At 51.7% G+C, this 16,213-nt stretch overlaps 1 protein-coding gene across 1 annotated transcript in view; it reads left to right on the forward strand.

Annotated features, from left to right (window-relative positions):
- Positions 1 to 16,213, forward strand: part of PPP1R37 (protein phosphatase 1 regulatory subunit 37) — a 39,755-nt gene that overhangs the window by 19,879 nt on the left and 3,663 nt on the right. Inside the window, exons 2-8 of the mRNA XM_027860705.1 lie at positions 11,853 to 11,950; positions 12,828 to 12,873; positions 13,648 to 13,748; positions 14,060 to 14,179; positions 14,799 to 14,949; positions 15,434 to 15,589; positions 16,040 to 16,152. Coding sequence (XP_027716506.1) covers positions 11,853 to 11,950; positions 12,828 to 12,873; positions 13,648 to 13,748; positions 14,060 to 14,179; positions 14,799 to 14,949; positions 15,434 to 15,589; positions 16,040 to 16,152 — 785 coding nt within the window. The remainder of the gene's footprint in view (positions 1 to 11,852; positions 11,951 to 12,827; positions 12,874 to 13,647; positions 13,749 to 14,059; positions 14,180 to 14,798; positions 14,950 to 15,433; positions 15,590 to 16,039; positions 16,153 to 16,213) is intronic.

Consider the following 16,213-nt stretch of genomic DNA (forward strand, 5'->3'; position numbering starts at 1 on the left):
AACTGGCCTGACTGAGAAAGCAGTTCAGAACTGTTGTACCTCCAGCGTTAGTACTGCTTGGTCTGTACCCATAATAATAACAATAGCTCACATTTATAGAGCATGTTGAGTCTTGCAGAGCTTTTTATAAATATGGTGTCCTTTGATCCTCAACAGCCCTGGGAGGCAGGTGCTGTTATCTCCATTTTACAGATGAGGAAACTAAGGCAGACAGAGGTGAAGTGACTTGCCCAAGGTCAGGCCTTCCTGACTTCAGGCCCAGGGCCCAACTGCACCACCTTACTGCCAAAGGGTTTTTAAAGAAAAAAAAAGGGCAAAAGGACTCATATGTACAGAAATGCTTACATTAGCTCTTTTTGTGTTGGCAAAGATTTGAAACTGAGGGTGGTGCCCATCATTTGGTGAATTGCTAAAAAAGACAAACAATTTTGAAAGACTTAGAATCTCTGGCTGACACCGTTATCAACCACGATTCCTGAGGATTCAAGATGAAAATTACACCCACTTCCTGAGACAGGTAGGTGGTAGAGTCGATGCAGATTGACACTTAAAAAAAAAAATATATGGCTAGTGGGGCAATTTGTTTTGCTTGGTCATATATGTTTGAAAGAGAGGTTTTGTTTTTCTTTCTCAAGAGATGGGGATAGTGGGGAGGGAGAGAAGGCAATTTTTGTTGCTTAAAAATTTTTAAATTAAAAAGGAATGAGGAAATTTGGAAGAGGGGGACTGTTTGGGGAGAAATAAGGAGTTCTGTTTTGGACAGATGCCTAAGGAACGTGTGGTTCAAGAAGTCCAGAAGGCATTGGATGATTGAGGACTGGAGCGTAGGAGAGACCAGGGCTGGATTGTGGGGGTCATCTGCATAGAGATGATCGTCCCAGGGAAGCCAAGATCAGCAAACAAAATAATATAGAAAAAGAAGAAGAGGGCCCGTTACAGAGCCTTGGCGGGGGGACACTTCTGGTTAGTGAGAACGGCATACACAAAGAACAGCCAACGAAACTGAGAAAGAACAGTCTAACTGGAGGACAGAGAGAGGAGAGGGTATCCAGAAGGAGGTAATCCACATTGTCTGATGCTGCAGAGAGGTCAAGAAAGGTCAGGATTGAGGAGAGGCTGCTGGATTTGACCATGCGTAGTCTCAGCTGCACACAGTGATGTCAAAAGTCCAATTGCAGTGGGTTTAGAAGTGAGTGAGAAACAGCAGCAGAGGTTCCTGACGCGTTGAGCAGACATGGGTATGTTGGTAGGTAGGTAGAGGGACACTAAACCTATAAGCCAAAGGTTCAGAGTGTTAATGGGGGAAGGTTGAAGAGGTCTATGTCCTGGCAGGTTAGGATAGCCATTTGGATCAGGATTGGGTGGTAGACTTGGAGACTGAACCTCAAATAAGGGAATATCACTGAGTAAAGACACAGGGAGAGTCTGGAGGTGGCGATGGAGAGCAAAGAGATTCTGGCTTCCTCTGTGAGCAGGGGGTGGGAGGTGTGTGAGAAGGTGGGAGTGAAGCAGCATCAGCATCTGGGTCTGGTGGGTATATGACAAGGGAAGATGGAAGGAAGTTTGTGCCAGAAGCAACAGACTCAAGACGCAGAATGAGGCATGTTTTGGACATGTTGTATGGGAATCTGTTTTGCTCGACTGCATACTTGTTGCAAAAAAAATTGTTTTTTTCTCTCTCTGTCTAGTGGAGGTGGGTGAGATGGAGAGAGAGGACAGGGAGAGTTAGCCATCCTCCCCTCCCCCCAAAAAAGAGGGTCATTAAAACATTTTTTATTAATGCACAGAAGATATGTATACACCAAAATGTTTATAGCAGCCCTTATTTTGTGGTAGCAAAGACTTGGAAACAAAGTAAATGCCCATCAATGGGGAATAGTTACACAAATCGTGGTATGTGAATAGCGGAATATTGCTGTGCTGTGTGTAGGAGACGAGGGTGGTGAGTTCAGAGAAGCATCAAAGCGCTTCATGGAACTGAAGCACAGTGAAGTGAGCAGGTGGAGGAGAGCTGCCCCCACAGCACCACAGCAATGGAAGGGGAAAGATCAGTTGCTGTGAAATTAATTACAAGAACAAGTTGGGTCCCCAAGGAGAGATGAGATAGGAGAAGATCACCTTCCTTTGCTCCATAATGAACACTTTCTTTAACCTTTTTTTTGGACATTTTTTAAAATTCTGAATTTAAAACACCAAATAAAATGGGCATTTCTATCCAGGGAGCACCTTGGGATCATTGGATGCACAATTTCCCAAACGTAACCCAGCCCACACCCTTCTAGTTCTCTGCACCCTCTGCTGCATTGCCTGGCTCATCATCAGGACTCTGTGTATGGGCAGTGCCAGAGCCAACTGCACAATATGCCTTCTTCAGCCACTTGTTTTTTTCTGTATATTTTGAGTGAATAAGACAAAGTATCTCCATGTCTGTATACCAGATTCTGTTCTAAGCACTCAGGATACAAATATAAAAACGACACAGTCGCTGCCCCCTGGGAGCTTCTCTTCCAATAGTTTTTTTTTTCCAATTTTTCCTCAATCTCTCATTTGATTTTCAAAGTCTTTTTTATGTTCTTCCAAGAAATTTTTTTGTGCTTGGGACCATTTGACATTTCTCATTGTAAAAGGAGTGGCTTTTCTAGCTCCATTGTCGTCTTCTTCTGAATATGAACCCAGATATTCTCTGTCCCCATAATAGCTATCTATGGTTGGTGCTTTCTGCTTTGCTTGCACTTTTTTTTTTTGTGGTGGTGGTGGTGGTGGTGGTGATGTTTTATTTTGTTTTTTTCAGCAGCTATTAGTGTGATCAAGTTCTAGTCCCAAGGTATGGGGAATAATGCCCCAAGCCTCAGGTCCTTTTTACTGTTAAAAAGGACCTCTCCACTCCTGATCCTCAGCTAGAGCCCCCAGTCACGTTTTCCCAAAAATGATCTTGCTCCTGGTGGTTCCTCCAATGGCTGCAAACCACAGCTATCCTCTTTTCCCTGGAACTGAAACCCGGGGCTCTGCTCTCCTTCCTGCAAGTGCCCACAGCCAGCAGGGTCCCCACCCCTCCACTACTGCCCTCACTAGGTGTGTACTAGCTCCTTCTCCACAGTGGCAACCCAGGACCTCAACCTCATCTGGTCAGCATAGCTGTGCTTGGCCGTCCGTCCCTGGACTGTGGAAGGTCTTTCAATCTTCTCCTCCTCAGCTGTCAGATCCCACACTGTGTGGGAGATGAAAGTTTCTAAGGCTGAGGTTGCCTTCCTACCCCAGCTGCCCCCAGGGCTTGTTTGTTGATTCTGCAGAGTTGGCCTGGACCGGTTTGTACTTCAGTCAGGCTGAGCCTCTGCCCCTGGAGATCAGGTCTTTCCTGGGGATCTTCTTAGGTTGTCTTAGGAGAACAACTGCTTTACCCTGACTTCTGTTTATTTCTGCTGCTCTACATTCCCTCTGAGGCAATGTTCTGTCTTTTTCTGTGGAGGGAATTTGTAGACCTGAAAGTTTTCTAACCTACTCTGCCATCTTCCCAGAATCCTCTCCCCCCTTCACATTTTCATGAAGGTGACATGTATCCATAGATTATTCTCGTAAAGATGTTACAGAAAAGAGAACATGTCTTCTGACTTGACTTTTTTAGTGGTAATAATATTAGTGATTCATTTTCTTTCTCGTTCTTTTAGTATCTTTTTTTTTTGTTGGCGATATCTTGAAAACTCATCTCTCTGCCCCTTTAAAATTGTGTTGCTTCTAAAGTGGATTTCCTTGGTTAGGCCCATACTACTGCCATACTGACTACTTCATCTGAGCTACCATTTCCACTTTAAAAAATGACAGGTAATATTCCAGTCATCCATTGTGAGGACAGAAGCATTTTCAAGTCTGTTGTGTTTGGGTTCTATTTCTTGTCCTTCCGGTTTGACCGATAAATGCTCTGGCCACCACCTGGCTTAGTTGGTTATCCGAAAGTGTTTGGGGGTTCATTTTCCTCCCCACTGCTCTTTGTTGTTTTAAGAGATCATAACACTTGTCTTCAGGTTTGTTTTTTTTTTTTTTTTTTTTTGAATGAGTTTTACTCTTAAGTCAGTGTAGACTTTAGTTTATGACAAGAGTAAGTATGTGCTGGTTGAGTGGTTTCTGGATTCTTTGGCCCCCTCATGGTGATAACTGGTTCGCAGCCACTGAAATTCCCCAAGAAATCATGACAATCATAAAACATTTTCACTCGTACCTAGTTCCCATTTTTCAGAGTGTGTTTAAATATGGCTCCATGGAGCTGTTGTAATTGAAAAGTTTTTTTTCCTCCTTGTGATCTTCTAACTTGTTGTTGACGTCAGCTTTTCTCCTTTAGTCTTGCCCTGATGGCAGTCTTGTCCTCCTCCATGCTGTTTCCCTTTGCTCCTGCAGCTCTTCTTCCTGTTGTGGAAGAGACCACAAAGGCAACTTGTCTGCTTTGGTCTGGATTGAGGGAGGGGGCTGTGGGGAGCAGGGAGAGGCGTCCCCCCCCAGAGTCCCCATGGCATTGCTTGCCCTCTGAGGGCCGGCTCCAGCCAGCCCCGGACGTGCCAGCTGCAGTTGCCGTTTGACTAAGGAGGCGCTCTTGAGATCCTGGGCACTGTCATCAGGACCTGGGCAGCGTGGGGCCCTGCCATTCCCACGGATTGACAAAGGGCTTTTTTTTTTTTTAATTACTTTTTATCAATGGGGACTGACTGAGTTGCCCTCCTGATTTGTACCCGGGGGCACTTTCTACTTGCTCAGTGAGGCAGTACGTATTTATTAAGTGCCTATTGTGTGCCAGGCACTGTGCTAAGCACCAGGGATACAAAAAGAGGCAAAAGACAGGCCATGCCCTCAGGGTGCGCATACTCTGATAACAAACAAATAAATATGTACAAACCTTGATTTCAAATGAAACAAGCTGTAGACAGGCTAAATAAAAAATAAATGAGAGAGAGAAAACTGAGAAATGGAGAGGATGAGGTTACATCCTCCCTACCATGATGGGGAAGGCAGGAGAGGGAGAGGGAGAGGGCTTAGGGGGAAAGATGATTAATTTGGTTTTAGACATGCCGAGTTTAAGATGACTACTAGACATCCAGGTTGAGCTGTCTGAGAGGATGGGGCAAGAAAGGTAGATGTGAGAATCATTAGCATAGAGCCAGTAATTAAATCCATGAGAGCTGTTGAGATGGCCAAGTGAAGGAAGAGGTATAGAGGGAGAGAAGAGGGCCCAGGAGAGAGCCCTGAGGGACACCTAGGGTCCGAGGGTGGGATCTGGAGGAGAATCTAGCAAAGGAGACAGAGGGAGCGGTCAGAAAAGCAGGAGGAGAGCCGGGAGAGACAGAGGGGTGCTCCAAAGACCTAGAGAGAAGCAAGTGTCAAGGAGGCGCGTGGCGGACAAGTGTCCAGGGCTGCAGAGAGGTCACGGAAAATGAGGACTGAGAAAAGGCCCTTGGGTTAGGCAGCTGAGAGATGATTGGTCTCTTTGGAGAGAGCAGCATCCCTGGAATGTTGAGGTCGGAAGCTGGATTGTCTGGGGGAGGGGAGTCAGCCTGCCTCAGGCAGGAGGGAGTTACTCTGTGGAGCTTGGCAGTGGTTTTAGTGTGTGCCCAGTTCTGATGGAGGGAGGGTTCATTCCTGTTTGAGATGATCACTTTTGTTTTATTTATTTATCTGTTTTTTTGTTCTGCGCTGGTTGTATCCAGCACCTTTCCAAATCATGTTTGGAAGAGGCAGCGAGGTGGCACAATGGGTAGGGTGCTAGATCTGGAGTCAGAAAGATGTGAATTCAAATCCAGCCTCAGACACTAGCTGTATTACCCTGGATAAGTCATTTATTTGCCTCTTTTTGCCTCATCTGTAAAATGACCTCCCACAGTTGTTGAGGATAGATGAGGTATTTGTAAAGTGCTTTGCAAACCTTGCATCGCTATATAAATGCTAGCTATATTTATCCTGGTTCCTGAGTGGTCCATAGGAGCTTTTGGCCTCTTCAGTTTTCCAGCCTCTTGGGGGGCTCATTCTTCTAGCCTCAAGGTGACTGTTGACATGGTTGGGGAGGGTCAAGGGGTGTCTCTTGTTCTTCTTCCTTCCTTCCCCTCCAGCTGTTGAAGCAGAGACAACAAATAATTTTCTGGATGGTCTTTTCCTTCATTGCCATCATGAGGCAGAAGAGGAGATAGTGGCGTCCCATGACATGATTCTGGTTCCCTCGGACACACAGTAGAGCACGTTCACCAACTGCTTTATCTGCCTCTCTGAGGCCTCGCCTTTCATTTAGTGCTGATTTTAGTCTTCTGGTTACATGTAAAATGACTCTGTCCACATAAATGTCTTTCAGTTTAGCTGGTGATGTAGAAACTTAGTTGCTGGACCGAGATTATAAACCAAGTGCCAGCAGTTAAATTCATATTCTGCTGCTGAGTGCTCAAGCCAGCAGGCAAGGGCTGGCCTGGGGTGGGGGGGGCTTTGTTGCCTTCAGGAGCCCAAGGCTGAGCCCCCCTCTGTGAGACTGTGCTGGGCCTGCAGCCTGAGGCTACCTCGTCCACCTTGCAGTGAGATTAGGTGTCTGCCTGTCTTAACCTGCCGAGTCTAGCCTCTCCCTACCAACATGCTAGGCACCCAGCCACCATGTTTGACATACTGGCTTCCAGGTGAAGCTATTTCCAGCTTAGGAATAGATTGATTGTTCCCCAGACTGGGAGTGTTTCTGGGAACATTCCTCTGAGGCCTAGTGACAAAGGATGGTTTCGACTGGCTCGGTGTCTCTGGTTACAGAGACAACAAGCAGCCCTGTGGGGGGTGGGTAATGCCCACAGCAGGGTTCCCAAGCAGCCTGGCAGGAGCTCTTTCTCCTGGCTACACTTCTCAGGTGGGAATGTACACCTGGGAGTCAGGAATCTGTTTTCAGACACCCCCCACCCCTGCCTCATTTTGAACCTTTGTCAGGCTCCTTCTCTAGGCCTCATTTTCCCCCATGTAGGTTTCGGGTAGATGAACTTTACAGTCTCTGAGGCCCCATAGAGCTCTTACAGTCTACGTTCCGAAGTTCTTTCTGGCTGTCTTTCCATGTTGTCTGGGTTTTCTGTCCACCTCACATTTTTAGCCCAGGGCTGGACTCACTGTCAGCGGTGAGTATTGGTTGAATTCAGTTGACTCCTGTTAACCAGAACCCTTCCAGAACAGTCACCTATAGGGGGTGGTAGCCCCATGGCCAGAGGCCAGCCCTGCCCCAGGGTGCCTATTATCACCTGGTGTAGAGGGTGGGGTGGGGCTGAGGTCACTTGAGCCCCTTTGGCTTGGAGCAGAGGATTGCTTGGGAGGATGAAGTGACATCTTACCACAGTGCCTGGCGCACAGTGGGTGCTTAACACATGTTTTCTTTCTCCCCTCTTTCCCCCCTTCTTCCTTCTGCTAGAGAGACATTTCTCAAACCCAGCAGAGGCTGGGTTTTGATCTTATCCCTTCCTCCCCTTGCGGATTCTTCATAGCTTTCCCCTTTCCTACAGAATTAAATATGATCTTAGCCTGGCATTCAGACCCTTCCACACTCCGTCTTCTCAGGTCCCTTTTCTTGGCTGAGCTACCCACCATTCCTGAGCATTCAGGCATCCTTGCGCCAACACCGCTTTCTTCCCCTCCTCTGGTCTCTACATGTTTCCATTCGGCCCCTGGGATGCCTCTCTTGGAGGACCTTACTTATCCCAGTACCTTGGGCTCCTTCTCTGCTTGGCATTCAGATTTCCATTACACTTAATCAGCATGCAGGTCTTGATTCTAAGTGCCCTGAGAGTAAGGGCTGTGTCTCACATCTTTCCCTCAGGCCTGAGTACAGGTGTTGCTCCTAATAGGTGTTTTACACATTTTCTGAATGCTTAAAAGCCCTTCCCCTGACTCCCTCCCTCAGTTTGACCAGATTTTGCCAGTGTGCAGGGCTGGGGACCTGAGCGTCTAATCACAGGACCAAGGGGTCTCTCTGCCCATGAACTTTGGGAGCTGAGCAGGAAGGAGCTCCCAGACCACTTAGTACAAGCCACCAGAGGCACCCTGGCTTAACAGACGAAGGCCGAGATTCTGGTGCTGCCCTTGTGTCTTGATTTAGGGTGGGAGCCTGGAGAGGGAAGGTCACAAGGACATAGTTTGAGACTTGGAAAGGATTTGTCCAGTGCAGTCCCCGAGAGAGGCTGACTGAGCTGGCCAAGCTCCCACAGGTGGGAAACAGAAGGGTGACCATTCGAATCCAGCTGTGCTTACTGCCAAGCTAGCACTCTGTAGACCATGCCAGAGCCGGGTAAGCTCTTGGAGTTTGTCCAGTCTAACACCTTTGTGTGATGGAGAGGGAAACTGGAGCCCCGCTGACAGATGGGCGTTCACCGCCCCATGTCACAGGGTGGCTAGGCTGTGTCCTGGGGAGGGGCGCTTTTCCATGACATGCTGGGAGTCCAGAGGGAGGGAGGCTGGCTGGGTATGAGCTCCCCACTGGGTAGAATTTGAGTCTGACTTTGTTTCTGTTGGCAAGGTGATCAACAAGCATTCATTAACCTTACATTCTATTGGAAGACTATACATTCATATGTCAGTGTAGACAGCAGAAATACAAACACAAATTAGCAGCAGTTTGGGAGGGGGGCACTAGTACATGGCAGGGGAGATCAGGAAAGCTTCATGAAGAAGCTCCTCCAGTTGCTTCTTGAAGGAAGAGAGAGCACTCCAGGTGTGTGGCATGGCCAGTGCAAAGGCCCAGGGCCTGGAGATGGAAGTGGTGTGTATGAGAGACAGAGAAAAGGCCAGTGGAGTGTATTCTATGGATTCTAGTGCGGGAGGGGAGTGAGGACCACTGAGGCTGGAAAGACCACAGAGGGACAGGAAAGAGCTCAAGGCACTAACCAAGAGGAAATGGCTTTCTGGGGCTTAGTAGAGCTGAAACGGAGATCTGCAACAGCTCCCCATCTAGCCAAGTGGTTCCACTCCACCCACCCCCCACACTGTCATCTGCTCTTCCTGTTGAAGATCTAGGCCCTTGGGGTTGCTCGTAGTCTTAGAACTGGGAGAGACCTCGGGGTTATTTAGTTCTGCCTGCTCCCTAGGACAGGCCTCCTACAGTGCCAGAGGCACACTAGGGATGGTGGGGTCCCCCAGATGGAGAGTCAGAAGTGAACTGGGAGGCAGGCCGGCTAGCCCAGTGCTGCCGTTTGATTTGATTCTTGTGCCTGGGTCTCCCTCTCTTGCCATCCCTGGGCCCAGATCATGAGCCCTAGCCTGGTAGCTTATCCCATGCCTCATCGGTAGCAGAGGTTTAAGTGACTTTGCCAGAGTCATACAGCCAACTTGCGTCCAAGCTGAGATGTGAACCCTAATTCTCTGGATCCAGGCCACCCCCTCATTTTATCAGTGAGAAAACCAAAGCCTTCCAAAGCCCGTGGCAGAGTTGTCGGGGATTGGCACTCAGGTTTGGTGACTTTGTCCATATACACTCCTGCTGCCCTGTTTCCTTACCTGCATCATCTGGCCCCTGCTTGTGTGCCTTGGTGGGGGCTGGTGCCCAGGAGTGAGCACCATCTCCACCCGCCCTCCTATGTGAGCAGCCATCAGGAGTCTCCCCCAATGTTGGCCTGGAGGCATGGAGGCCTGGAGCGAAGATTCCCACTGGGCATGAGAGAAAGAAGGCCCAGTGGCCTTGCCCCAGGCCACCCATCACTTCATTGTCACAACCAGGAACCCAGGGTCCCTGCCTCCCAAGCCCGTGTGCTTTCCATCCTTCCAGGGACATGTCTTTGTACAGAACTCCGAGCCTGGGGAATTCTGGCCTCATCTGTGGTCCTAGGCATAGGTTCTCTCTCCCCTTGCAGGACCGTGGGCCCAGACTTCCAGGTCTAAGGAGATCTGTGAAGGAGCATGGCCAGAGAAGGGGAGGGGATAGGGCCAGGAGGGCCAGGCTTCAGTGGGCCCCCAGCAGGTCCTGGTTTCCCTGGCCCTGGCCCCCTTGGAGTCAACAATAACTCGATGCCCCGGCCCAGCCGTTATTAACACAAGGGTGGTTTCAGGTGGACTTTGGAGCCCCAGTGAGGGTCAGCTTACCAGTATTGGGGTGTGAGGCCTGAGTACAGTTTATCCTTTGTGACCCCCAGGGAGGACCGAATGATTCCTCCAGGGTAAAAGCAAGGGGGCCACCAGGGGTCTTACCTGAGCAAAGCGGCCAGAATCTGTGGCTGCTGCTTTTGCTTCCCAGAGAGATGGCACCAGCAATACAGGGCCAGTGTGGTAGCCCCCCAGAACCCAGCATTTAGCTCAGCTCTGTGTTGGGAGAGAGTGAGTAGGGAGGATCCTTGGGGCTTGGGTAGAGTTAGACCTGCCCCACCCCAGCCACCCACATATTCCATAGTCCAAGGGGCTTTTTTCCCTTCCCCTTTCTGGGGGTGCCCCCCCCCCAGTGAGAACTGTGGGACCTCCTGAGGCAGGAGAGCCGAGCCCTTGGGCCGCTCTTTGCCCTCCCCTTGCTGCGCTGGGATCACCTCAGGGCAGACTGGGGGAGAGGGCCCCACTGGGTCCTCCAGTACAGTACAAGCAGGGGGGTTCAATGCAAAGCTGGCCTCAGCCCTGCCTGCACCCAAAGCTTCTGGCCTGACATCTGTGCTCGAGGCAACTCTCAGTGAACCTGCAGACTGGTCGCTGTTGCTCTACCTCTGGTGTGGAGCAAATAACCCTTCTAGGAATTGGGAGAGTCCTGGGTTGGCATCTGGCTTCCAGCATTTACCGCAGGTTATCCTGCAAGCTCTCAGAGCCTCAGCGTCCTCATCTGGATATTGGGGATACTCTTGTTCCTCTTGTACTGACCTTGCAGAGTTATTGAGGATCAAATAAGATATGTAAATAAGATATGCCTTATGTAAAAGCCTGCTGTTCTGGGGCTTCTCCTTGGCCTGACCTCTGTTCTGAGCACCCTGGATGTTTGGTAATCTTCAGTGTTAGAGACCGCGAGCCTCCCGGAAGGACTGGCCATGCTGTCCTTTCCCAATCTATTTCCTCCCTCTCCTCAACTTCTCTTCCCTGGAGCTGAGCAGATAGACACCCAGCTGCCAGTCCTGGCCCTGTGCCCAGGGAAGTGCCAGCATGGCACGTACCAGGCAGCCTGCTCTTGGGCCAGCCTCCCTGTCTGGGCCGATGGCTAACTGGCCAACACTCGCTGTCTGATCTGTACTCAGCACTGTGTCCTTCAGGGGGGAAAACAGAAGGGGGTTTCCTTTGCCTCCTGCCTGATGGAAAGCCCAGACCCTAGGAAGGGGAAGCGCGAGTGCCCTTGACTGGAGGGGCTGGCCTCGGAGTGCAGGGGAGCTTTGCTTCTCAGCTCAGGCGCTTGTTTTAAGGGCAGGTTGCTCAGTGTCCTGGCAGCTTTGTTTCCTCATCTGCATTTCCACAGCCTACCTCATGATCTTGAGAGTAAAGAGATTTTTAAGCCTTAAAGTATTGTATAAATTGTAGCTGTTCCATTGTCTTGGTGCAGTTTTCATAAGAATCTAACCACTGCGTGACCTTGAGCAAGTCTCTTTCCCAGTCCGTGGATGTTAGTTTCTTCCTTTATAAATCGAGGGGCTTAGACAGGTTGAGCCCATGTTTGCTGGAGGTGTTCTGCGCCACTCCATTGATAGCAGAGGGCACCCTTTGGGGATGGCAGTCCTGCAGTGAGGTTGGTAGGAGCAGGGAAGGCAAGTGCCATTCCCAAGCAAGTTCTGCAGTTTGGCGGGGTCACCCACCTCGGCTCTATGAGCTTTGAAAGGTTGAGCATCTATGGGAGAAGACTAACGTGGCCCTTTTCTCTCCTGCGTGTCCCCCTTTACTCTCCTCCTGACTTGGTCATCTCCTCACCGCAGCCCAGAATGTGACAGTGGAGGAGATCATTGGCGCCTACCAGCAGGCCTGCCACAAACTGAACTGCAAGCAGATCCCCAAGCTCATCAAGCAGATCCAGGTACCTCAGGGCCGGAGGGAGTGGGGTGACCAAGGCGGAGGTCTGCTTCAGCTCTCTCCTCCTCTCTTGACACTGGCTTGGAGCTGGAATTTGAAAGGTTCTAGACTAAGACAGAACCTGTGTTCTGAGGGCCCTCTCGTCATTGACTTTCCCTGTTCTAAGGGCCTTCCTAGCTCTGACGTTCACTCTTTCACGCTCTACAGTCACTCCCAGATCTGACTTTCTTTAGTCAGAAAGCCAAAAAATGCTATCCCTGTGTAATAGTTTGATTCCCAGTACTCTGACTCATTTCATTTCCTTTTCTGCTGACCTGGAGCTGTAATGCACACAAGGTGACCAGCTGAAGACCACATGGCCCACATAGGGATAGATTCCCTGATGTACCTTAACACCCCCAGCCCTAGTCTCTAAGTCCAGACTGGATCAACGCTCTTTCCTCAGTTTCCTCAAGTGAACCCTGTGGGGGCAGCTTGTCTCTGCTACAGAGCCAGTTGTGGAAGAGTCAGGATTCGGGGGTTATTTGTTTCTAATAGTGATGACGTGGTGCTGAGAGGAGAGCCTGAAGGCCTGGGTGGACCTTCCTCTGCCATCCAGCCTGTACCAAATGGAGTTCCAGAAAGTCACACAGGGACATTGTTGGGGACCTGCCCAGGGCCACAATAATAGTAATGAGAGAGCTGGAATTTGAATTCACGGCTCATGGCTCCAGGGTCCATGTTTTAGCTTCTTCCCTTTGTATGTCTTTTTCCTACCCCAGATCTCTAGATGAGGGTGACAGGTGACCTCTCAGAGACCATCTAGCTGTGACCATGGATCTCCTTGGTCCAGGGTGCTATGAGGCACTGACATTCTCACCGCCTGCCTTTATTTCTTGCAGGAGTTTACAGACTTGGCACACCGAATTGACTGCCTTGATCTGAAAGGTTGGTGTCCAGAGCTGCATGCGTAGATGGGGTGGGGCCCCTCTCCTTAGCCTCAGGCATCTGGGCAGAGGATCAGGGGTGTATGGCGGTGGGTGTGGGGGCTGGGGAACAGAAAAGAGGGTTGGAGTGGGGCGGGAGAGGCCTGGGTTCTAATCCTACCTCTGCCCCTTGCTCCTTGGGACACTGGGCACGTTACTGAGGGTCATACTTGGTGATCTTTGAGGTTCCTGCCCACTCTAGATACCGTTGTCCTAAGCGGTGAGGGGAGGCTGGAGCCCTGTGAGCCAGGGAACCCAGGGCACGGGTTTGCTGGGATCAGGGACCAGGCCGGGGTTGGGCGTCCAGAGCTCCAAGATTAGACCAAGCAATGGTTCGCACCGGGGAGGACAGCCAGAGGTCCAGGGAAAACACAGAGACCCAGAAGCATTGAAAAGCAGACTGGGAGCACCTCAGGAAGGCAGGGGGTGAAGCCTGAGCCATGGGGCCATCGGCTGACAAGACCTGGGGGGGATGGTGTGTCCAGGGTGAGCATGCTAATTGTTGCACAGGAGTGTTCTCTTGAGGGTGGGGCAGGTCTCTGTCACAACTAGGGGAGAGAACAGATCTCTAACTAGAATCCCTGCTGACCTTTAGAAGATCTCATAATAGCTTGAAACAGACCCCTGCCTCAGAACTCACTCCTGCCTCCCTGGCATAATGCCACCTGGATGCCCCAGGTGGGGGTGGGGGAGGCCTTTGTGTCGGGTCCTCACTTCCTGATGCCTCTGATTCCAGGAGAGAAGCTGGACTACAAGGCCTGTGAGGCCCTCGAGGAAATCTTCAAGCGGCTGCAGTTCAAGGTGGTGGACTTGGAGCAGACAAGCCTGGATGAGGATGTGAGTGGGGCCCCTGACCACAAGGGAGCTGCCGGGGAGCTGGCCTGTGGGGTGGGCCAGGGGCCCCTCTGCCAGCATGAGGACGGCAGGTTGGGAGCTCCTGTGCCCACCCCCACCTCCTCTTGTCTTGGTATTGCCAGGGCCTAGCACATGCTTCCCCACTGGCTGGTGGGCAGGGGCTTGGCAAATGAAGCCCCATCTCTGTGGGACTTTGTGGTTCATCTGACTCACAGCTGCCCAGAGGGGGAGGCCTGGCAGGAACTTGGGACTCCCAGGCCCTCTCGTCACCTGCAGGCGCCTCCTTCCCTCAGGGCGCTTCTGCGTTGTTTGACATGATAGAGTACTATGAGTCGGCCACCCATCTCAACATTTCCTTCAACAAGCACATCGGCACGAGAGGCTGGCAGGCCGCTGCTCACATGATGCGCAAGGTCAGTGTTCACCTTCAGGCCTTGGGGGGCCGTGGGGCAGCTTTGAGCCCCCTCCGAGATCTCCTTCAGCGCACCTTCTCTGTCTAGTTTCTGCAAGAAGAGATCTAAATGGCACAGCCACCTCTGCTCTGCAGCATTGGGTGGGCTAGGGGCCAGAGGCTTGGGAAGTGGGCCTGCTCCCATGGGAGGCAGCATCATGTCTCTGTGGGTCTTCCCTCACCTCCAGCATCACGGCGTGTTCACTCATGGAGCCAGGGAAAGTCTGGGCCTGTCTTCCCCCGGCCCCCCGAGTAGCGTGTTGTTGGCAAGTCCCCCTCGGATCGGAGAGCCCCCCCGCCATGTGCACACACACGCCAGCGTGTCAGGGGAGCAGGGAGCAAAAAGGATGCTGAGTGCCCCCCTCAGCCTCAGGCAGAGCATTTGGGTTTGGGTGTAGAGCCATCAGAGGTCTCTGAAGACCAGCCACGTGAACGCTCGACAGGGGTTTGCTTGGGGTGTTCTTGTGAACGGAGAGCCGGAGAAGGCACGGAAGGGAAAACATGGAGGTGAGACTGGAGGCCCGAGGAGGCATGGGTTAGGAGCTCCGGGTTCTGACCTGATGCCCCTCTGGCCCCTGCAGACAAACTGCCTGCAATACCTGGATGCCCACAACACCCCCCTGCTGGACCACTCCGCCCCATTTGTGGCTCGTGCCCTGCGGATAAGCAGCAGCCTCACTGTGCTGCACCTGGAGAACGCCAGCCTGTCAGGGCGCCCACTCGTGCTTCTTGGTGAGTGGCCCGGCTGTCAGGCTTGTCCCCGGGATTGGGGAGGAACACAGATAGACTTTCCAGGCCAGGTGCCCTCTTGTGTGACCTGTGTTGAAGGAAGGGATTCACTTGAGCTCACGCAAGCAGGGAATTAGCGGGAGAGGCGAGACTCCATCCACATCTCCTGGGAACAGCTTCTGCTCCTGCCCTGACAGGCGGGGTGGCTTTGTGCAGCCCCCTGCCCTTCCCTTCCCAGGCCTCAGGGCCCTCTTGGTAAAACCACGCTTGGATTCTCAGTTTTTTGGCCCTTTCAGACTTCCGGGTTCTTAAAGTCTGACTCCTCCCATGTCTGTGGTCCCAGGCTAAGGATGTGGTCCTTCCCTGGGATTGTAGCAGCATGATAACGCATGGCTCGGTGGCTTCCACCGGGGCTGGGGAAGGTGTGGGCCCGAGGGGGCACAGGGAGGGCGGCATTTGGGCTGAGCCTCCCGTTGGGCCCTGGCAGCCACCGCCCTCAAGATGAACATGAACCTTCGGGAGCTCTACCTGGCTGACAACAAACTGAACGGACTCCAGGACTCAGCCCAGCTCGGGAACCTTCTCAAATTCAACTGCTCCATCCAGATCCTGGACCTCCGGAACAACCATGTTCTGGACTCAGGTGGGCAGGCGCAGCTGCCTCCACTGGGGGGGGGGGGGGGGGGGGGCTAATCTCTTCCTGTACAGAAACCATCTGAAAGGAAAGCTTCCTGCCTCAGTTTGGCGGAAAGGTCACTAGTAGGCCAGAAACCTCGATTCCCTGACTTGATGGGAGACCACGGGCGTGTCTCTTTTCAGCCCGCAGACTCTCCGTCTGGTAAAGTAGGGCACCGAGAGGGCCCCAGTGCCTCGCCCTCTGCTCCGTCAGAATGGGCCGGCAGCTCTCTGTCCCCATGTTCATCCTTGTCCTGCCCTCGCTACCCAGCCTGGGCTTGTTTCTCGAATTATCTGTATCCCCTTTCCCTCCCCTCTCCTCTCAGACTAGAAATAGGAGACTTGGGGAGAGGGAGGGAGAGAAGCTGAGTAGGGCCCAAGAATCCCGCCCCAAGCAGCCTCCAACTTGTTCCCCCAGGTCTGGCCTACATCTGCGAGGGCCTGAAGGAGCAGAGGAAGGGGCTGGCCACTCTTGTTCTGTGGAATAATCAGCTGACACACACAGGCATGGCTTTCCTGGGAATGACGCTGGTGAGTTAACATGCACGGGGACGGACATGAGAACGTGGGACGGCCTCAGATTTTACAGATA

Source organism: Vombatus ursinus, unplaced genomic scaffold, assembly GCF_900497805.2.
Source record: "Vombatus ursinus unplaced genomic scaffold, bare-nosed wombat genome assembly UNPS02014239.1, whole genome shotgun sequence".
Taxonomy (NCBI): domain Eukaryota; kingdom Metazoa; phylum Chordata; class Mammalia; order Diprotodontia; family Vombatidae; genus Vombatus; species Vombatus ursinus.